This window comes from Sus scrofa, chromosome 5 (assembly GCF_054392235.1).
Source record: "Sus scrofa isolate SSC_HxYL_T2T_F1_AM1 chromosome 5, Sscrofa_HxYL_maternal_Yorkshire_Landrace_v2.0, whole genome shotgun sequence".
Taxonomy (NCBI): Eukaryota; Metazoa; Chordata; class Mammalia; order Artiodactyla; family Suidae; genus Sus; species Sus scrofa.
In genome coordinates this window covers 54,381,727-54,404,682 of record NC_139387.1, presented here as the reverse complement: position 1 = coordinate 54,404,682, position 22,956 = coordinate 54,381,727, and the positions used below count along the sequence as shown (strand labels likewise).

General features: G+C 40.4%; 1 protein-coding gene across 2 annotated transcripts in view; it reads left to right on the top strand.

Annotated features, from left to right (window-relative positions):
- Positions 1-22,507, top strand: part of SSPN (sarcospan) — a 43,087-nt gene extending 20,580 nt beyond the window's left edge. For both annotated transcript variants that reach the window (XM_003126415.5, XM_085025120.1), the window contains exons 2-3: positions 11,986-12,072; positions 18,471-22,507. In XM_003126415.5, coding sequence (XP_003126463.1) covers positions 11,986-12,072; positions 18,471-18,836 — 453 coding nt within the window. In that variant the 3' untranslated portion in view covers positions 18,837-22,507. The remainder of the gene's footprint in view (positions 1-11,985; positions 12,073-18,470) is intronic.
- Positions 22,508-22,956: the final 449 nt, after the last annotated feature.

Genomic DNA, 22,956 nt, shown 5'->3' with positions numbered 1-22,956 from the left:
TACCATAATAAGCCTTTTACACATGCTGTCTTATGTGGTCCTCACAGCAATTTATGAAGTAGGCATTGTACTTATCATCCCACAGATGATGAAACTGGGGCTCAAAGAGGTTAGCTTGCCTAAGACCAAAAGCTAGAAAGTGGTGGAGGTGGGGTTTTGAACCCAAGTCTGTCAGATCCAGAGCAAAGATATACTTCCCCAGTTTCTGTCCTTTAGATACAGCCCATTTTGCCATCAAACTTTATGTAGTTACCTTCTGTTGCCCCTTCTTTGGGAGCACATATATGTTTTCTCTTATGGGGCCTATGAGGTCTTAGATAGCCTTCAGTGGCTGCATATTGTTGAAACAACAGAATCAGCAAGGTTCTCACAAGAAACAACCTTGAGTCTACCATCTTTTTTTTTTTAATTTAAGTATAGTTAATTTACAATGTTGTGCCAATTTCCGATGTACAGCAAAGTGATCCAGTCATACTATACATACATTCTTTATCTCCTACTATCTTCTATCATGTTCTATTCCAAGAGATTGGGTATAATTCCCTGTGCTGTACAGTAATCTACCATCTTTTATAAAGGAGTAATCTACCATCTTTTATAAAGCATTATCAATTCATTTTTTAGGGAGAACATAGTATCACTTTAAGGATTTATTGTTTGCATTTTGCTAATTATTATATGTCACATTTATGTGAAAAAGAAGCTATGATGATAAGCGCTATGTTCCCCATAGCTCTTCTCAAATAACTGACACCTTATATTTCTACATATTTACTTGTTTAAGGTCTGCCTTTCCACTTTTGAGCACTGGTTTTATCAAGGCAGTGATTTTTGTCCCTTCTGTTAACTGTGATATCTCTAGCGCCTCAAAGAATATCTGGCACAGGGTGGAGACACAGTGAAAACTTGTTAAATGAGCAGAATGAGATTATCTTTAAGATGTGATAGAGGGCTACATTTATATAACATTATATATTATAGAATATAACATTTATATATTATATTCATTTCAGATTAGGTTGTACTGGCACAGTTGGAGGTCATATGAGATGAAAAAATAATACGTACTATAATTCCAGGCACATTATTCATGATCCCTAAAACAAATTATAAGGTATTATTTTCTCTGTATTATCCAAAATAAGACTGAGTCTTAAAGGCTGTGCCCTCTTCCCCCAGCTTGACCAGTCTCTAAGTCTCAAGGTCTGATCTCCACATGATCCCTGAGAAGCAGGGCTTCCTGCCAGCCAGCACAGGAAAGGAGCAGATGACGAATGTTCTCCAAATTTCCACAGTTCTCACTTCACTTACGGGGCTGTCCAGATTCCTCCAGGGAGGTGGCCAGGATGTGTAAGGGTTAAGAGCCAGGCTCTGTACTCCGACAGACATATCTATAGGCTCTGTATTTGCTATGTGACCCTGAGCATAAAACCTTTCGGAGCTTTAGTTTCCTCATTTATAAAACAGGCTAATAACAGCAAATACCTCGAGGATTTTTATGAAGACCAAATGGGATAATTTACATAGAGTGCTTAGTTTAATGCCTGGCACGCGAAAGTGCTCAATATTAGCATTAAAATGTCAAACCTTCCAGACTTGATAATTAGTTTTTCTTACATAAATATAAAGATCACACCAAGTATCCACCACTGGTGCTAACAAAAAGCAGTGCAATATTTGTAACCAAGACAGTACATGTGTTATCAATTCTAAACCTTAAGCTGTAATATATTTCTGAGCCCTGAAATCTACTCTAAATTTGGTCTACTATAATAAACTTATAAGTGACTGTAATTGCAGTAATAATTATGATAGTAAGCACTAGCAGTTATTCTTCAGCTATTTCTTAAGGCATTATCCTAGGTCCCTTAGTTACACTATCATTAAACCTTAAATTAACCATCAAAAGAAGGCATTATCATCTCCACTTCACAGATAAGGAAACTGAAGTTAATTTTACTCTCTAGTTACAACCTAATCCCGCTTGGTAACCACACGCTTCTAAAGTAAGAGGAGGGACTCTCAGGAGGCAGATGGTGTCGCAGAGGTGCAGGGTGTGTGGTAGAGGTGCGCAGCACCTCTGATAGGCTCATGAAAGCTGATTGCATACCTATCTTCCCAACTCAGTGCTCAGTGACTTCACACTGGTAGCTTGGAATGAGCACCGGTAGAAGTATTTACACTAGAGACATTGGCAAATGCTACAAATAGAAGCTACCACCCCTGCAGCTGGTTGTTAAACACTTACCAGCACACCTGCTGGAGAGATGGTCCCATTTTTGATGATTGCTCTGCTTTGGCTTGCCATGGAGTGGGCAATGCCTGTCACCAATTAGCAGAGTGCAATATCACACTCCCTGGTGAATTAGAGATGCTCTCAAATCATCATCCACATGCAGTGAGGCCGCAGGTTCTAGAATGAGGTCATTTTTAAGTAGTGATGAAGACAAAGGGACTTTGCTGAGAAATTCCTACGATAGCTGTGGCTAAATTTATTTATGGGGAAACTCTTATTGTTACATCTCATTGTTACTTTTTTTTTTTTGTCTTTTGCCTTTTCTAGGGCCACTTCTGAGGCATATGGAGGTTCCCAGGCTAGGGGTCTAATCGGAGCTGTAGCTACCATCCTACGCCAGAGCCATAGCAATGCGGGATCCGAGCTGCGTCTGCGACTTACACCACAGCTCACAGCAACGCCGGATCCTTAACCCACTGAGCAAGGCCAGGGATCGAACCCGCAACCTTATAGTTCCTAGTCAGATTCATTAACCACTGGGCCGCGATGAGAACTCCCATTATTACTTTTAATATACAACTCTTCTACAGGAAACTCCACTAGTTACTGTATCACCCCTAACCATTCAGATAAACCCCATACCAGGTGTCTAAAGACTGTTTTGAGCTTACACTAGTGGTTCTCAAAGTGGTCTAAGTTTTCGAAATGCAAATTTTCAGTCTCCTCCATAGACCTCTTGGATCAGAAAACCTGGAGATGAGGGAGATTTCATCAAGCCCTCCAAGTAACTTTGAACTACTAGCTTAGACTTTATGTTACCAGAGAGGCAGTGGCAGTGAAAATCTAGTAAACATGTTTAAGTTACACTGAAATATTCTATCCCATTCTTCTGAAATCTTGAAGCAATAAATATCCTATAAGAGACTCTCATGAAATGTTCTCTTGTATATTGTTTAAATCTCTGACACACTATGTATTCATCATGAGTTCTCCTGAGTGATACTGCATTCATTTGACAGATTGCAATATATATATCCTTTGCTGAAAAGGATTTCTAATACCCTGCCTTAAATTTTATTAAATAGGTGAAAAAATTTAAAAAAATTCTTTTAATACATATCCAGGGAAACACGTATGGTTCTGCTCCATCTCTTGTTGATCATCTGGCTGTGCAAACATGAGAAGAGTTCATCTTGTTACTATATTGACTGAATTAAAGCACTTCAAAAGCAAAGGTGGAAGTTGATTAACTTACAGAAATAGGGCTACATTTCAGGTTCACAAATGAAAAGGGGGGATAGAAGGAGGAGAGAAACCTTGAAAGGCATTTGACAGGGGAAGGTTGTGTTCCCCAGAGAGCCCTGTCAAACAGCTCTGTCGACAACAAAAAGAAGAAAACAAATAAATTGGAGGCTGTGTGAATGTCACGAGACTGGAATATAAATATGACATGGAGAGAAGTAAATACCAATAATTCACATTTTCACGATGTTTTAGGGTGATACCTTCTTGCTAGGCCAGAATGAAAAGGAAAAAATGATATGTAGGTAAATCTCTAAGACCCGAGGCCAGCATTCACTTTTTATTCCTCATGCCAGCCCTCAAAATGCACCACTGCGGGTACAACAGGCAGAATAACACAAACAAAGGCAAAGTGTGACAAGACTCAGGACTCACGCATCTGGAAACAGATTTAACATTCAGAGGACATTGCAACTCTGCTTAACTCTCTAACTCACAAGAGGGAAGGCAGCCTTCACTCTGAGCAGACAAAGGATATCTTTAGACAGAACGTGATATTCAAGACTTGGGTTTTCTCTTCTTGCTGAGTGGATTGCAGAAACATGCATCCACAAATAGGTTTAAAATAATGGTGGTTTTTTAAAAATCTTTTTCATTAAAACGATCATTTTAAGCTTTTCTTATCAACATAATTATCCATCTGTACCTGCGCTAAATCTTAACCAGATCTTCCAGGCCAGCTGTCTTTAGAGCACTGGATTTCCCAGGGCCACCGAGTTCTTGTCTGGCTTTGTGCTCAGGGACACCAACTGTCTGCCCCTGGTCCATTGAGTGACTTCTTGAAAATCTTACATAACTGCCTTTTTCCTGTTCCATGGGCCTCACCTCACCATATCCAATGGAAGCCCTGGCTCAGGATCCAGGCATGTGGTTCCAGATAGGCCTGGTAAGTATCACTACTCTTAACAAGAGCCCCCCCCTTCCCCACCCTGGGCGGCCAGAACACCCTGTCTTCCTTGCACTCTCATGACCTGCCCACTCAGCAAATAAGACCCTTAATCTGGCGTGAGAAATCTGGTTTCCTCCCCATGGTCATAGAGCCTTCAGTTTTTATTCTTTTTAACAACAACTTTATTATGGTATGCTACATATATGATAAATTGCACCTATATTAAAGACTACAACTTGATGAGTTTTGACATGTATACAGCTAATGAAACCACAACCACAATGAAGATACAGATCATTCTTACCCTCAAAAGTTTCTGCCTGCCCTCTGCCTCTCATCCTCTCTCTACATCAGGTCCTGAGCCTAAACTGAACTGCTGCCACTATAGACTCATTTGCATTTTCTAGAATTTCATCTGGAATTATGCAATATGTATCCTCCTGCTTTCAGCTTCTGACACTCAGCATAATGCTTTTGAGATCATCCACATTGTTGAGTGTATGATATTTCGATGAAATAAATAAAGAAAAAAATGTAATTCTTTTAAATTTCTGAGTAGCAGTCCATTGTATGGATTTAATGCATTTTGTTCATCCATTCACAACGGATGGTTAAGCCCTCAGTTTTAAGTATTCAATAAATACTACTCTTCTATAAGTTACTCGCATTAGAAACTCCAAATATAAACTCTCTGATAAAGTGTCGTTTTAATATGCAAAGCTGTAGTTAAGAAAATGGTCATCCATCCCCATCCCAAAGCCTGTTGAGCCTTATCAGAAGGCCAGGAAATTAAAAGATGTTGGATTGAGGCTTTATGGCAAATATCCTATAGTCAGACCTAGGAGGCTCTATGGCAAATATCCTATATCCAGACCTAGAAGTGCAACTTTTAAAAATCTAAAAGGATAGTCAGTTTGATAAAAATTAGACATGTCATGGTGTACAACCAAAGTTGTAAGAAGTGTATTTGAAATACTTTCTGTTTAAAATATTCAGAGGGTTGGAGTTCCCATCATGGTGCAATGGAAACAAATCTGACTAGGATCCATGAGGACGCAGGTTCAATCCCTTGCCTTGCTGAGTGGGTTAAGGATCCAGCGTTCCCCCGAGCTGTGGTGTAGGTCACAGATGCGGCTCGGATCTGGCATTGCTGTGGCTGTGGTATAGGCGTGGCAGCTACAGCTCCAATTTGACCCCTAGCCTGGGAACCACCATATGCCGTGGGGGCAGCCCTAAAAAAGCAAAAAAATAAAAATAAAAATAAAAATAAAATATTCAAAGGGTCTTCATAAATGGGTCACTTCCTTGGCCCTAGACTATCACTGGGTGATCCAGCATTTCTGATGGTTTCCATTGCTTCAGGGGCTTATCTTTAGCTCAGACCTCTTTCCTGAGCTCTAGGGCCATGTAGCTGAGCTTTGAGTTAATGTGGACATCATCAGTTTCCATTCCCATTTTGCTCTTCCTCTTGTATATTGTGTCTTATTAAATGTGAACTCCATCTACTTGACAGCTCCCCCTCCTTCAGCTCTCACTTCTCTTTTTTTTTTTTTTTTTTATTATTTTCCCACTGTACAGCAAGGGGGTCAGGTCCAGCTCTCACTTCTAATCAGTTCCTAGAGCCTTGGGATTCTTCTTCCTTCCTGTCACTCAAGCACACCTACTCTCTGTCCCTACTGCTACATGAGCTCAGGCATTCATCACTTCTCTGTAGATGGGGACAAGCCTCCTAGCTGGTCTTCTCTTTCCCATCCATTCTTAACAGCCAGAAAGACCATTCTTTCTTTTTCTTTTTAATTAAAAAATTTTTTGGCCACACCCACTGGCATGTGGAATTTCCCAGGTTAGGAATCGAACATGCACTGCAGTTGTAGCAAAGCTGGATCCTTAACCAGCTGCACCACAAGGGAACATCCAATATACTCATTCTTTTTCAGATTCTTTTCCCGTATAGATTATTACAGTTTTTTTTTTTTTTTTTGGTCTTTTTGCCTTTTCTAGGGCCACTCCAGTGGCATATGGAGATTCCCAGGCTAGAGGTCTAATCAGAGCTGTAGCCACCAGCCTATGCCACAGCCACAGCAACATGGGATCCGAGCCGTGTCTGTAACCTACACCACAGCTCACGGCAACGCCAGATCCTTAACCCACTGAGAAAGGCCAGAGATCGAACCCATAACCTCATGGTTCCTAATTGGATTTGTTAACCACTGCGCCATGATGGGAACTCCTATTACAGAATATTGAGTAGAGTTCCCTGTGCTGTACATTAGGTCCTTGTTGATTATCTGTATTATACATAGTAGTATGTATATGTTAATCCCAAACTCCTAATTTATCCCCACCCCTTTCCCTTCTGGTAAACATAAGTTTATTTTTGAAGTCTATGAGTCTATTTCCATTTTATAACTAACTTCATTGTAGTATTTTCTTTGATTCTATGTATAAGTGACATGGTGTTTGTCTTTCTCTTTTGATTTACTTCACTTGGTATGAGAATCTCTAGTTACACCCGTGTTGCTGCAAATGGCATTATCTTATTTTTTATGGCTGAGTAATATTCCATTGTATGTGCGTACCACATCTGCTTTATTCATTCCTCTGTGGGTGGACGTTTCGGTTTATTTAATGTCTTGACTATTATAAATTGTGCTGCAATAAACACTGGGTGCATGGATCTTTTCAAATTACAATTTCTACAATATATGCCCAACACATGAGTGAGATTGCTAGGTCATATGGTAGTTCTATTTTTAGTTTTGTAAGGAACCGCCATACTGTTCTCCACAGTAGTTGTACCAATCTATATTTCCACCAATAGAGTAAGAGGATTCCCTTTTTCTCCACACCCTCTCCAGCTTTTATTGTTTGTAGACTTTTTGATGATGGCCATTCTGCCTGGTATGAGGTGATACCTCATTGTAGTCTTGATTTACATTTCTCTAATAACTAGTTATGTTGAACACCTTTTCATGTACTTTTTTGTCATCTGTGTATCCTCTTTGAAGAAATGTCTATTTAGATCTTCTGCCCATTCTTTTAATTGGGCTGTTTTTTTGTGTTTTTGTTTTTGTTTTTTTGTTTTTTTGTTTTTTTTTTGATGTTGAACTGCATGAGTTGTTTGTATATTTTGGAAATTAACCCCTTGTTGGTCCCTGAATTTGCAAATATTTTCTCCCATTCTGTGGTTTGTCTTTTCATTTTGTCTTTTCATTTTGTTGTACAAAAGCTCTTAAGTTTAATTAGGTCCCATTTGTTTATTCTTGTTTTTATTTTCATTACTCTTGGAGGTGGATCTAAAAAGATATTGCTTCAGTTTATGTCAGAAAGACCATTCTAAAAGGGAATACTGATCACACAATTCCCTTGCTTCGAACATGCTAGATTGAAAGACAAGTCATTTGTGACCTACTTCATGTCCATCTCTGTAAGCTCATCTTCTGCTATTTCTTCTCCCATCCTCTGCACCAAAGCTATTGGAGTTTTTAAATGTTTACTCTGCATTTCTACATGCTTTTGTACTTACTAGTACTCTCTCTACTCTTCCCCACATCCTTCTCCTGCTTACCTTTCAAAATCCATCTTCCTCCAAGAAGTTTCCCCAACTTGCCTTCAGGTTAATCATCCCTTCCGTGTATTAGAGCAGTCATGGTCCTAGTACTTACATGGCATTGTACCTTCACTCTCCTGTCTTTCCCCACTGGACTGAGAGCTCTTTGAAGGCTGAGACGGTTTTTTCACCTCCCAATTCCCAGAACTGTGAAAAGAGCCTGGACTTAAAAAATGTTCTATTGAATGACTAAGTGAAATACTCTAGAATGAGGTTATATGTTCCTGTGCAACTTCTTGCTGGAATGCAGGCTCAATTAAAGCTACAAAGAAGGAGATGCTACAGATGTAGAAAATTTGTTCAAAGAAGGTAGAGTCAGATGTTTAAGAAACTGGTCTGTGGGCCTGATTGTTGGAATGTGTCTCTCATAAAGACAAAGGGGAGAGTCTTAGCAATTGCCAACTTCACAGCAGCCTCTAGGGACAAAGACAGTCACATGGGAGAGAGCCCAAACCCATGCACCTGTGGACAGATGCTGACCAGGGAGCCCAGGCACAGGCTTAGGGATTTAACAGTCCCCACAGAAGCAGGTTTAGAAGCCTCCATCTGATTTGTTGGTAACAGACAAAAAAGGAAGTCTTTCTTTGATTGTTTCAATGCTGTAAATTCTTAATTTGAAAATATAGAGTAAGCCCTTCAAGGCCTTATCAAACTTATACCTCAATTATATATATTTATTTATTTATTTATTTTTGTCTTTTTAGGGCTGCACCCATGGCCTATGGAGGTTCCCAGGCTAGGGGTCAAATTGGAGCTGCAGCTGCCAGCTTACATCACAGCCACAGCAATGCTGGATCTGAGCTGCATCTGCGACCCACACCACAGCTCACGGCAACACCAGATCTTTTAACCCCTGAGTGAGGCCAGGGATAAACCCACATCCTCATGGATACTAGTTGGATTCTTAACCTGCTGAGCCACAATGGGAGCTCTCTCTCTATATTTTTAATTCCAGATATATTTTTAAAATGAGGTTTATAAAAACTTTATAGAGTCCCTGCTGTGGCACAGCAGATTAAGGATCCAGAGTTGTATCTGCAGCTGAGGCTTCCCTGGCCTGGCTCAGAGGGTTAAGGATCCAGCATTGCCACAGCGGTGACATAGGTAGCAGCTGCAGCTCGGATTTAATCCCTGGCCCAGAAACTTCCATACGCTGTGGGGGCAGCCAAAAATAAAAAAAAAAAAATTAAAAATAGGGAGTTCCGGAGTTCCCATTGTGGCACAGTCGTTAACAAAACTGACTAGTAACCATGAGGTTACGGGTTCAATCCCTGGCCTTGCTTAGTGGGTTAAGGATCTGGCGTTGCTGTGAGCTATGGTGTGGGTCGCAGACACGGCTCACTCAGATCCTGAGTTGCTGTGGCTCTGGCGTAGGCTGGTGGCTACAGCTCTGATTAGACCCGTAGCTTGGGAACCTCCATATGCTGTGGGAGTGACCCAAGAAATGGCAAAAAGACAAAAAAAAAAGGGAGTTCCCATCATGGTTCATGGGTAATGAACCTGACTAGGATCTATGAGGATGCAGATTCGATCCCTTGCCTCATTCGGTGGGTTAAGGATCCAGCATTATCATGAGCTGTGGTATGGTCTAGGGTTCAAGCTGGCCCTAGGGGTAAGCTATGAATATGGCCAAACCAGCCATCTAATGACTTGCAGGTGACTCTCAGCCACACTTCCTACATCCCTCTCTAGGAAAATTGGGCTTATCAGAAAGTGTAATTCTGTTGCTTATGTTTTCCATACTAATGTAGAACTTAGCAACATTTAAGGTTTCTAAAGTTGAGTGTGAATAGATATGCTTTGAATGGAAACTCTAAATCACAGTGTAAGAAACTCCAGTGCACTAAAGAGAAAATCAAATGGAATATTTTATAAAACACATTTTCTTTATCTATTCATTGGTCGATGGACACTTAGGTTGCTTTTACGTCTTGGCTATTATAAATGGTACTGCTATGAATATTGGGCTGCATGAATCTTTTCAAATTAGAATTTTCCCTGGGTGTATATATATATATATATATAAAATATTACTCAGCCATAAAAAAGAATGAAATAATGCCATTTTTAGCAACATGGATGAACCCAGTGGTTATCATACTAAGTGAAGTAAGTCAGACAGAGAAAGACAAACATCATATGATATCACTTATATGTGGAATCTAAAAAATTATGTAAAAGAACTATTTACAAACTGGAAGTAAACTCACAGACTTAGAAAACAAACTCATGGTCACCAGAGGGGATAGCAGGAATTGGGGAGATAAATTAGGAATTTGGGGATTAGCGCACAACGCACCGCTATATACAAATTAGGTAAACAGCAAGGACGTACTCTATAGCACAGGGAACTATTTTCAATGTCTTGTAATAACTTATAATGACAAAGAATCTAAAAATATATGTGTATATTTATGTATGTACAACTGAATCACTTTGGTCTATACCTGAAGCTAATGCAACATTGTAAATTAACTGTACTTCAATTTCTTAAAAATTTGATTTTAAAAAATCAAATATATTTTCTCTCCAAGTTACTAAGCCTCCTGCCAGCCTTCTTTCAGTCAGGTGTACCCCTACTTTCTGTCACTGACACTCAAGAACTTGGAGATGGCTTTCAATTTCCCTGGCACCAGCATCCTTCCATCAGTCATGCAATAGCCAAAATGTATAGATTTTACTTTTTCTACACCTTTCCTCTCACCTCTTTCTCAGCCTGTGCCCAGCACCATCTGAGCTCTGGCCCACCTGATAGATGAATCTTGCTTAGATTAGTAAAATAAGATTCTCATCAACCAACTAACACCACTGCTCATTTTCCTGAAGTGAATTCATTCATTCATGAAAATAAATCCTGTCATTCCCTTGCTCAAAATTTTTCAAGGGAGTGCCACTACTTACTAAACCAGGTCTATGCCCCCAGATTTTCAACCTCTCTTTTCTGCTCTGTATTTTGTTATTTCAACCATGGATACATGTTTGCTCGTCTTTCCACACAATTCGTACCTGCTTCACCCAAGCTACCTGGTTTGAGGGCTGGTTCCATCTTTTACTAGATTTGTGCTTCTGTTCCCTCGTTTATAATATGAAGCTCATAACAGCACCCACTTCATAGGGTTTTGTACTGATTACCAGAGGGAATCCACCCCAAGAAGAGCCCCAGCATAAAGTTTTCAGTAACTATTGTTGATTATTATTATCATCATCATCTCTTTTAAGGACCATTTCAAATCTGCCTCTTTCATGAAGGCTTTTATTTTTTATTTATTTATTTATTTTTGTCTTTTTGCCATTTCTTGGGCAGCTCCTGCGGCACATGGAGGTTCCCAGGCTAGGGGTCGAATCGGAGCTGTGGCCACCGGCCTACACCACAGCCACAGCAACATGGGATCCGAGCCGTGTCTGCAACCTACACCACAGCTCACAGCAATGCCGGGTCCTTAACCCACTGAGCAAGGCCAGGGATTGAACCTGCGACCTCATGGTTCTTAGTTGGATTCGTTAACCACTGAGCCATGACGGGAACTCCCATGAAGTCTTTTTTAATTGCCCAACTCAATGTTATTTTTTTCCTCTTTTTTGTATTTCTCTGAATAGCATTTGACATACAATGCCCTGCCTTAAAAAAAAGTGTGTGCTTATCACGGCCTGGACTGGACTGTACACTTACTGAGGCTGAGAAAATTTTGTTCACCATTCTTTACACCGAGGTACCTTGTAATACCTGGCACATCAAAATGACTTAATAGATACTGGCTAAGTTGAAAGAAATTGATTTTCCTATTTTTAAAACTCTGTTCCACAAGCTGAGAAAAAAATAGCACATAAAGATAAGCAAATGAACACCTTGATAACAAGAATATCGCTGGTGAAAGACATTGAGATGGATGTCGTTAGAATGCACGGCTTGCCCTGATAACATCCTTTTGTCCCCGTTCTCCATTGCAGGTCTGCTTAGTGGCCTATCTTGGTTTGTTTATGCTCTGTGTCTCATATCAAGTTGACGAACGGACATGTATCCAGTTTGCTATGAAAGTAAGTTGTCATTTCTCTTTCTTTTTTTATCGTGGCATAGAAAGAAATACAGGTACAAAATAAAGGAGGGCTTTTTAAGGAATAGAATATCTGATTATTCTAGAAATGGCATTTTTAGGCAGCCAAAAAATGTTTTAGGAAGCCATTCATCCAGACCCCAAAGGTATTGCTGATTTTTTTTTTTTAAGTCTTAATTTCCATGAACTAGATTGGCATGGAGCATATGAAGTCTGTCCTCCAATGCCCTTAAAAGGAATATTGAAAATTCATCAGTTCAACAAAGCACTTGGCCAGGGAAAAGGTGTCTACATCAGTGCCCACTTCCCTGTCTTGGGGGGTTTTTAGAATGTTTCAATAATGAAGCAGTCTAAGTGTATTTCCCCTTGTAGGTGGGATCACTGAGTCAGAAAAAGTACATTGGGTGCATCCAAATGACTGTGCCAAGAGTCTGAGGACAAAGGCGGGAGTCTGGGATATGCATGGTTTAGCAAGTGTATGTGTCTTTCCTGTGTGTGCCTTTTTTTTTCTGTTAGAAACGGTGCATTTGGTTGGAGCCAATTCAAGTGCACAGCATTTTCCACTGCACAGTAAAATCTGCTCCAAAGGGAAACACAGACACACCCTTTTCGAGTTTAGGGAGATAAGCACTCCACTCAGCCATCAGAGCTAGCAGAAATCCAATTCGTACATTTTCTTTCAACTCCTGCAGCAGAGAACAAAAAGCTTTCTGTAATGTTGTAGGGCCTTTTTTTGCTTTTTGTCCACTCACATTGTCTACTTTTCTTCTACAAGAAAACGTATAAAAACTGGATACTCCTTTCTTCACCCAAATAAGAAGGCATAAGGCATAAGAGTAAGTTAACTATATCATTTGGAAATTATGAAGATGCAGAAAATAAGATGTTAGTGTATTTTAGTATTTAGGCATAAATTCTATTGATATAAAAAAGCACTGTGCTGATACATACATACATACATATTTAAATCATGTTGTGAAAGAGTAATTGGTGAATAAAATATGCAAATTATTTTCACTAGCAAAAATCCCAGCTACACAAAATGTATGGTAGATCACACAGAAATTAAAAAATAGCTCTTATGTGCATAGAAAAAAAGAGTCATCTGTGAGTGATGGGATTATAGCTCCATTTTGTATTTTTTTTCTTTAATTTTGAAAGGTCCTCCAATAGTTAGATGTAACTTTTCTAATTTAAAAATTAATGGATGCTATTTTTTAAAAAAAACTAATAGAGTCAGAATTTGGGTGAATATGCCCATACTTGGAAATTTTACATTTTCTGTCTGATGGTGTTTCTTAAAAGAAGGCCAGATAGGAAGTTCCCTGGTGGTACAGTGGGTTAAGGATCCAGCATTATCACTGCTGTGGCTCAGGTTACTGCTGTAGTGCCGGTTCCATCCCTGGCCCAGGAACTTCTGCATACCATGGGTGTGACCAGAAAAGAAAAAAAAAAAAAAAAAAAAAAAAAAAAAAGACCAGATAAAATACTACATGTTCTCATGTTCCTTTTTTTGTAGAGCTCTGACTAAACCGTAAGGCTTACTGATGATTTAAAAAAAAAAAAAAAAAAAAAAAGCAGCTCTAAAGCCTAGTAAGAAATGGCCTGTTAAATTACAGGAACTTCATTCATCAGGTAAAAAGAGCTCCAAACTAGGTTCATTAGTTTAAATACCCTCTTCCCCCTCTCCTCCATGATGCCAGGAAAAAAGCATAGGCAATAGCATCACCTTCATAGAGACCCTCCAAAGCCATCTGAAGGTCTGCACTTAAAATAAGGAGCAAGGGGGAGTTCCCATCCTGGCTCAGTGGTTAAGGAATCTGACTAGGAACCATGAGATTGCGGGTTCAATTCCTGGCCTTGCTTAGTGGGTTGAGGATCCCACGTTGCCATGAGCTGTGGTGTAGGTCACAGACACGGCTGGGATCCCACGTTGCTGTGGCTCTGGCGTAGGCCGGTGGCTACAGCTCAGATTAGACCCCTAGCCTTGGAACCTCCATATGCCTCAGGAGCGGCCCAAGAAATGGCAAAAAGACAAAAAAAAAAAAAAAAAAAAAAAAAAAAAAAAAAAAAATAGCAAGGACAAAAATAAATAAATAAAAAAAAAGTCACTGCCAATGTCAGCCGGATTGAGAATTCCCCACTAGGAAGATCTCATTAGCTACTTTTTTATCTTTTTCACCTGTGACAGACATTGACAAATACAGAGACACTTTTCTCCTGAATGTGACCTTTAGCCATTCTTGCTGCCAGCTCTCTAAGGCGCCGGCTATATTATCTTCAGGTCGAAAATGAGCAATGAGCTTCAGTCAATCTCCAGGTTTTCCAAAGACACAGGTTATAGGGACGTCCATTGTGCTCCTCACATCATTTGGGGGGACGGAATAAAATGTAGTATAGTGTTTCTCACTAGCAAAACTGAATTTTAGGGCTTACGTGTTGATATCCTGGCCCAGGTTTGTCGGAGAATGTATTTCTTCCTGTTGAACGCCCAGATAGCCAGGACAAGCAATCCAGGAGTGATGACAGCATCTCACTGCAGCCTGCGCTAGCGCGCGCAAGCGCTCTCCCTCTCCCTCGCTCCCGCTCTCTTCATTCCCTTTCCTTACAGACAATAGCCACGGGGTCTTGAGTTTTGTGTTGTCTCTAGCTAGCAGTCTTCTCTGGCGGCCCTTTGGCAAGCCCTGGAAGCCGTTGGCGCCTCGCATCTTCCTCCCTGAGCTCTGCTCCTGGGCTCCGCGAGCCATTCGGCCCCGGATTGGGCTCCTACCTATCCCCGTGGCCCTGTTTTCTCAGGGCTCACCTTGATGATTTTCAGAAACGTGTCCGATTCGTGTGCTTGCAGAAACACTCCGGGGCACATTCCCCTATGAGGGCCCCGAAGGCGCAATCGCCCGGTACCCATAACCGGGAGGCCCCTGGGCTGCCGCCGCCATCTCCTCCGCCATCTCCTCCTGCTCTTCGGGCAGCAGAGGGGACTTGCCAGTCCTGCCACCAGGAAGGTAATTAAATCGACGCCTCACTGCCCTCCTCCCGAAGTCACCGAACGCTGAAGCGGTGGCCGGGTACCAATCAGAGGCGATGAGCGCGGGGCGCCGCAGTTACATAAGCGCCGGGGGCGCCGCGCCTCCTCCCGCAGCCCAGCGCCGCCCGCCGTCCGGCCTGACACGGGCAAGACGGATGCGTCCCGAGCCCCGATGGTATCAAGATGTATTTGCTCGCATTCCCAAGGTCACCATAAACACTTTCATTGATAGTTTATTCGTGCCGTGTAGGTAAAACACGCCACTTGATTTTAAATTACAGATTCAAACCCAGATGCTTGTTGCTGTCAGCTGCGTTAAAAGCCTCGAAGGAAAAATTGCTACAGCGCTGCAGAAGTAGCCCACAGGCTTTGGCGGATCAAGGCTATATTTATGTCTTGAGATGGATAAGAAACTTGATTCTGTGTCTCACTCTTGTTTACTTGGCCTGATGCTCTCCTGCAGTGGGAAAGGCGGAATCACAGGGTGTGAGATAATGCACCAGTGAAAATGTATTCACATTTAAAGGGGCAGAGGGGCATGGCTTTTGTTTCTGCTCTTGAGGCTTCTAGCATATTTAAGAGGCTCAGTTACAACTGAGCAATCTCTGTGTTTGTGTAAATGTTTGCATCCTTTCTACAAGCCAAGTCTGCATTGTTGCCCTCCAAGACAAAGCCAGTAGGGATGATATCCTAAAAGTCCTGAGAACTGACAGCTCTTTCAGGTCCACTAATGTGTTTATTTCTTTCACAAATACTCAAATAGTGCTACCTTATACCGACCACTGTTCCTTTACACATATCAAGTCTTTTGATTCTTATAATAATCCCATGATGTAGGAGCTACATGAAGAAACAGAGGTGAACATGGGATTGATTCGTTTGCCCAAGGTTCATAGTTAGGGAGGGAAGAATCAGGAATCCAACTCAGGTGTTCTTTCTCCCCAGTCCATGCCTGACAGCACCACCCAGCCCTGCTGTGCACTTGGTAAATGTCTTGGACAAATCTTTTGATCTTTGAGCCAAAAGGCTATTTTTTAAAAATAGACAGAACTCTCACTTTAGCGAATGGATTTTTGTGATGATCGTGAGAGAACTTTTTTTTTTTTTTTTTTTTTTTGCAACTATTCCAGTTATTTACAGATTGAGAATGAGGGATTCTTGTCTTGGTTTCAAGATAGTGCCCCAATCAATGTTATAGAAATTCTTTATCTAAGGATGTGTATATTGGAGGTAGGAGGGTTATGACAGGACCGCCTCAGTTCCATCCATTGATGGCAATAAATGTGTAGAGAGAACTCCAATTGGGGCCATCGTAAGTTGATGACTCTCAGGTAGGAAATTATCCCTTTAATCTGGGCCTTCCTGGCTGGTAGAGTCGCCAGAGCAAATAGTTGCCCGTTCTGAGCTGCCTGCACTGGAAAGGCAGCTGCCATGGGCAGGCGTGCAAAACTCGGCCAGCACAACTTAATGTGGCTCTTGGCATCAAGAATTTGAAGTCAGTCATCAAGCCTGAATATTTAAGAATAACCCCAAATATTTCGTATGTTCTGCCCCAGTGGTTCCATAAAATAAATCTGTAATTTTTAACCTAAGAGGTAAAGTTATGTTTCACATAACTGTAATTATGAAAATATGGCCACTGAAAATTTGGGGGACAGGCAGGACCAAGGTGATGCATTGTCACAAATTAAATATGGCCTTTTAAAAATTGTAAATGGTGCCACTGTGTGTTTTTCTGGTTCTCTCCCTCCAAGGGAGACTGAATATGTTGAGTATGTTATTCTTATGCCCCTGAGATAGATGTTTCAGCAAACTTTCATAGATGAAGAAACATGAATTATTGACAGTCATTCAAAAGATTTGAACATAAAAAAGCGAGTGTGTATGCTTAAGGTGTCTTTGATGAGACCATCCAGAGAAACCCCTATACTCTCTGCTTGTGCAGCCATATTAAGACAAAAATGTCTTTAACCAGTTTTGCTCTTTTCCTGTGCCAGTAGTTAAGTTTTCCAGCAAGCCAGCTGCACACTTCTGACACCAATACACATACACACGCATTCAAGAAAGAAAAAGTAAATTTTTAAATATTCTATATTAAAACTTGAAAACACTTGAAATGGTCCCTGTGTGGAAAGTCATTCATCTGGAGGATACATTATGTGTGTAAGAAGGCATACATATAATCTCGTATACATGTTTGTTTGCTTGCTTTTTTGTTTAGTTGCAGGTAAAGGCAAGGGAAGGGTATAATCTTTTAAAGGGTAGCTTTAATCTGAACCTGGTTGTGACTAATCTTTGAGTTCACATTCACCGCAACTGCTCTACAAGCAACTTCTGACCGTGGGAATATAAATCTTGCACTAAGAACTGGGTTCAGTCCACTAATCCCAATAGCTGGGGACTCTCTTCCTTATCTAGATCCTCAATAAGCCAGACCCTTAAGAGAAAAGTTTCCAGTAGGGAAGTCTAATCACCAGAGGATTTCTTGTTCTCTAAAATGGTTTGTATAGTGGCCATGTCAACAAGCACTCACAATTGTTGATCAAAATATTTCCGATGTAGGGTAAATGTCTGAGTTGCTCAGGGAGTCCATGGTTCTTTATTAGCAGAGTTAGACCTTTCACCAGACTTTTCCAAGCCAAGACGAATGCATAAGTCTGTTTAGAACCTTAGTGGCCAAAGGACCATTTGTGGTTTCTTTCTATGCTCAGGAACTACCTGGTTATTGGTTGACTTGGGACTTGAAGGTGATAAAGCTGGCATTAAGTCACCTACCTTTTGGAGCCATAATTTTTTTTTCCTCCCAGCAACCTCTCCTTGGGAATGTTGGCATTCCTGGACACAGTTTGGCAACCACTCCATTGAACATAGTCTTTTTTACTATCCCATGTTGCTAGTTGACCAGTCATTGCCAACTTTTGGCCAATACAGTGTTTACATTGACGAAACTTGGCTTCTGCTTTCTAGTCTTGTTTCAATCTTTATATCAGCAGCTGTTAATGTCAAAACAAACACAGCACGCCTTTCAGGGATGGTCTCTCGGGTTTGGGATTCATCTAAGCTGCCTGCTACCTCCGTATACAAACATCCCCAAATCAAGCTAATACCATTGGCTCAATTCGTGAAAAACACCCAACATCTGTATGACAAATGAAAATACCATCAGAGCTCCAGGGCTGCTCATGAATGATCCATAACAAGCCACTGCCATGTCTTAGGTACCACGTTTCTGAGGAGAGACAGCCCCTGCCTCAGGGAACTTCCTGGGAGAGAAGAACATCTTTTCCTCATTAGCTTTGTTAATATTCATCCAACATTCTCTGTAACTGGAAAGGTTTTCTTCTGCTTTCTTGCAGCTCTTGTACTTTCTGCTGAGCGCCTTTGGCCTGATGGTCTGTGTGCTGGCCGTGGCCTTCGCTGCTCACCACTATGCCCAGCTCACCCAGTTGACCTGTGGAACCGCACTCGACGCCTGCCAGTGCAAACTGCCCTCCTCAGAGCCCCTCAGCAGGACCTTTGTGTACCGGGATGTGACTGATTGTACCAGCATCACTGGCACTTTCAAACTGTTCTTACTCATCCAGATGATTCTGAACTTGGTCTGCGGCCTTGTGTGCTTGTTGGCCTGTTTTATGATGTGGAAACACAGGTACCAGGTCTTTTATGTGGGTGTCAGGATGTGTTCCCTGACGGCTGCCGAAGGTCAGCAGCCAAAGGTTTAACATTCTTGCTGAGAGATGGGAGAGAAAACAGCACCCTGACTAGCTGAGATTCAAAAAGAAAAAAAGAAAAGGAAGGGAGAGAAAATGAACTTTTGACAATAACTAATATTTGCTGTTCTAAATGAATATTTTTCTATTTTTTCAGGAAATGAAAGAACATTTCTTCAGGTTTCCATAGTGTTTTTAAAAATTCCCCAGATCCAAAGTGACTTAGGGATATTAAAGGAAGATGGTACAGGGGAAGAATGGTCTAGATCTAGCCTTAGAGTCTGGAGTCTATTCCTAATATTCATTTTATCTGTTACTTATATAATCTTCTTCCCATTCAGTCTGATTTGGATACATTTGGGCACACTTGCTACCTTGTGTGGAATCTCTCTCCAGGCTGTCCTACCTCCTGCCATGAGCATCACTACAACTCAGAGAAAGGTAGGGGTCTGGAGAGAGCTGAACAGCCAGGGTGATTCTGTTTTCTCTGGCAGAGATGTCTTCAAGGACTGAAACAGCTTAAAAGAGCAGAGTAGAAAAGGAAGAGAATTTGCAAAAAGCTACATAATTATAAACACCTGGGCTGGGGCGGCGGCCTTTTCTCCTCCTCTCTCGTAGTTTGAATCTGTAAGCAGACCACTTGCTAAATGCTTTAGATGATTGTGTTTCTCCATAATTGCAAGTTGGTGGTAGTTGTGTTCTTCATGATGTAGAAGGTTTAAAAATAATTACATTATGCTTCTATTCTATCATCTAAAACAAATCATTAAAACTAATTCCTAGCTAATTGTTCCTTATAATTATGCTCAGAAGTCTATTTAATGAGTCCTGGCTGCACTTACGTGGCACCATCGGTATTAGGGGAAATGACTCTCACAAGAGAGGAGGCTTCAAGATTCTTTCTTCGGAAAGCCCAGCTTTACAAAGGAGAAAAAAATTTTTTTTTTATTAATAGCTCAGGTTAAAAATACTCATTTAAACAAAAACAAAAGCATTTGTAATGGGAAATTTTATACAAATAGCACATTCGTGATAGGTTGTGAAGTATCTCTTGGCAGCTAAATATTTTTGAGGAAGATTGGGTAATGCTGATGTGTTCCATTCGCAAAACTCTATCTGATATGAAATCCTGTTATTAGTTTGTATGCACAGTCGACTAGAGACTTAAACTAATATTTTGAAGTCCTTATTTGAACATTTGGCCATTGATTCAGAGGGTAGTTTTTGTTTTGTTTTTAAGTGACTGTAACTTAAAATGAGCACAAGTACCCTATGGTGGGAGACTTTTCTTTCTAATTATTGTTATCATTAAATTTGGAACAATATCAATGTTTTAAGGTAGGGGCTTAGAATGCAAATTCACGTAGCATAAATGTTACTAAGACGTTTCTCTATGCGTATACTCTGCTAAAAGCAGAAACTCAAGATAATAATTGAGCTTCACTTGCATATTGCCTACTGCTCTATTTTATTAATCAGTCAATTTCACTCTAAAAGAAAATCCTTTCCTTGTTGCCTTAACAGTTAGATGAATAATTCCATCAGCTGTGATGACAGTGTCAATTATTTCATGATATAAATATCCACATAAAAAGGGAAATAAGTTAGTTGGAGAATCGTAAATATTTTTATGCCCCCCAGATAAAACACCTGATTAACAGATGTTAAAACCTTTTAATGTATTGTCTTGCTTTAAAAATGGCCTTCCTACACACTAGCTCAGGCCAAAAATACACATCTGGGAGCTTAGTGGCTGAATCTGGAGCAGAGGTTCGATCACACACAAAAATTACATCAGCGAGATACCAAGCCTCCTGATAATGACCTGAAAAATACTTTGGGCCCTGTTGGAAAAAAAAAAATTCCAATAACTGAATCCAGTTTGATTTTGACAGTTTCTTATATAAAAAAGAAAATAACTGTCTGTCGTCTCTTCTTTAAAGAATGAAAAATCAGTGCTTCAGTGCTAATTACTGTGGATCAGGCGCCATTGGAAGCACACCTTGAATACCTTGACCAATTTTTTTATAGCAAATACTACACATTCTCTCTATCAGAAAATTAAAGTCTACACAACACTAAGGTGCTCTATGCTCTGCAAGTGATTCACAGGGTATTTTAAATGGTAGAATAACTCTAGCTTGGGTGCTTCCTTTTTCTAAATAATTCAACCAGTAAGAACTGCCATGATGTTAAGTTAGAAAATAATCAGGAATATATATATATGATGAGCATACAATGAGGGTTTTGCAATTGTGTGATTAAATCATCCTTAAATCCCTAAAGGAAGAAGAAAAGGCATAAATGAAAGACAGAACAAAAAATACAATGAAAAAATTAAAAAGGAAAGAAAGAAAAGATTTCTGTTCTATAAACTCCCTGTGTATTGATACATGTGAGAATTGTGTTGCATGAATAACAAACTGCTTCAGGCTAGATTTGAAGTATTTTGAGGTTGTGTTTTGCAAATATTGAAGTTACAGTAATGGCAACAGAAAAGGAACAGATACACAGCTTTACACTTAGCAAAATGTTACATTTAAAATCTGACAAGGAGCCAAGAGGGTGACTGTCTCTTCTAAACCATAAAACAGTAAGATTTGCTCAATCCTCCTCCTCTTCCACCTCCTTCAGGAGAATTAAATGAATCAAGACTTGGGAAGGAGGGGGAACAGCCGGGACTTGGCAGCACTTGAAATAGGAGGAATACAGCAGCCGAAATGTGCAGACTTTGTAACCAAGCCCACCAGATCGGTCTGTGCCTTCACGTGACCACCATCTGTGCCTCCCTTGCTCTATCCAAATTTGTGTAGGCAGCTCCTTGGAGCCATTCCTAAAAATATAGCTGCACCAGGCCCTAGAAACTGTAGTCAAGCAACAGGCTTAACTTTTTTCCCTCCTTAAGTTAAACCTCCATACAGTTTCTTTGGAGGGTTTTCCAGCTGCCAACGTCGGGTGTGTTCTGACAGCGAGAACCCATTATATGTGTGTTTTCTATTTGTGTCTAGGACATCAGAATCTGTTCATATTCTTGTACTTCCTCTCTTGCATGCATGGTATCCGGAATATGTTTATAGGGGTTTTTTTGGTTGTTGTTGTTGTTTTTAGTAAAGGGTGGGGTAGGGGTACCCAAGGGTTCAGCAGTAGAGCGGTTAATGATAATCTGAAATCATGAAAAGGCAACTTAAAAGTTGCCCTGAAAAACCAATCACATCCTATCATGAAGCATCCCTTTACATTTTCTAGTAATTGTCATTGAACCATTGCTGTAAAGGCATCCATTTCTGTAAATCACGCTGGCCCTCAACTCTTACTGTACTTGAAGGACTTTATCATGTTTTTAGATGTACACTGTCTCTTCAGGGTACTGCTACAAAGAGCTGATGTCCACATATATTCACTCAGAGTAGAAACATCCATTTAGATAAAGGCTCAGTGGAGCAGCCTGTGACATGGATACCTGGGTTGGTTTCTTCTAATTTTCTAGTATTTTATTATCTCAAATGATTATCCCCTTCAAAAATATTGGCCTGTACTTTGGTATCGTGGTCTTGTTCTTCTGGCATTGAGGGTATTATGAGCAGAAAACAAAGTGTTTCCTACATGTGTGAGATGGTTGTTTTTAAGGGGATGTATATAATGCAGATCTTCTTTGTTAATAAAATGTTCATAATCTCTGAAAACTCTGTGTTTGGATGTACTTTAAAGTGCTGGTATGTTGCATGTGAACCGGTCTACATACAATATCTCAGCTTAGTTTTTACTTCAGAACGCTGGATTTGGAATAGCCAAGGACTAATATGAATGTTGACTTATTTGTTCCGGGGACGGTCTCTATTTTAGTCTACTGCACCTATTGTCAAAGTCAAGGTTGTAAATGCTGCCCAGGCAAAAGGGAGCCTGAGCTGGAAAAAAAATTTGCAAAAGATCCTTGGAATGCTGATCTTTATTTATTATCTATTAATGTCAAGTAAATTTGGCCTAAAGAATGGGATCAATCCATGTCCAGTGTTACCTGCTCAATCATATTAGATATTTAATTATATAGAAAAACAGATGGCCTATTCCATTTCAGATTGGAAAGCAAGGGCTGCTTCTTACCAACTCTGAGGCAATTTAAATAGTCGATTAT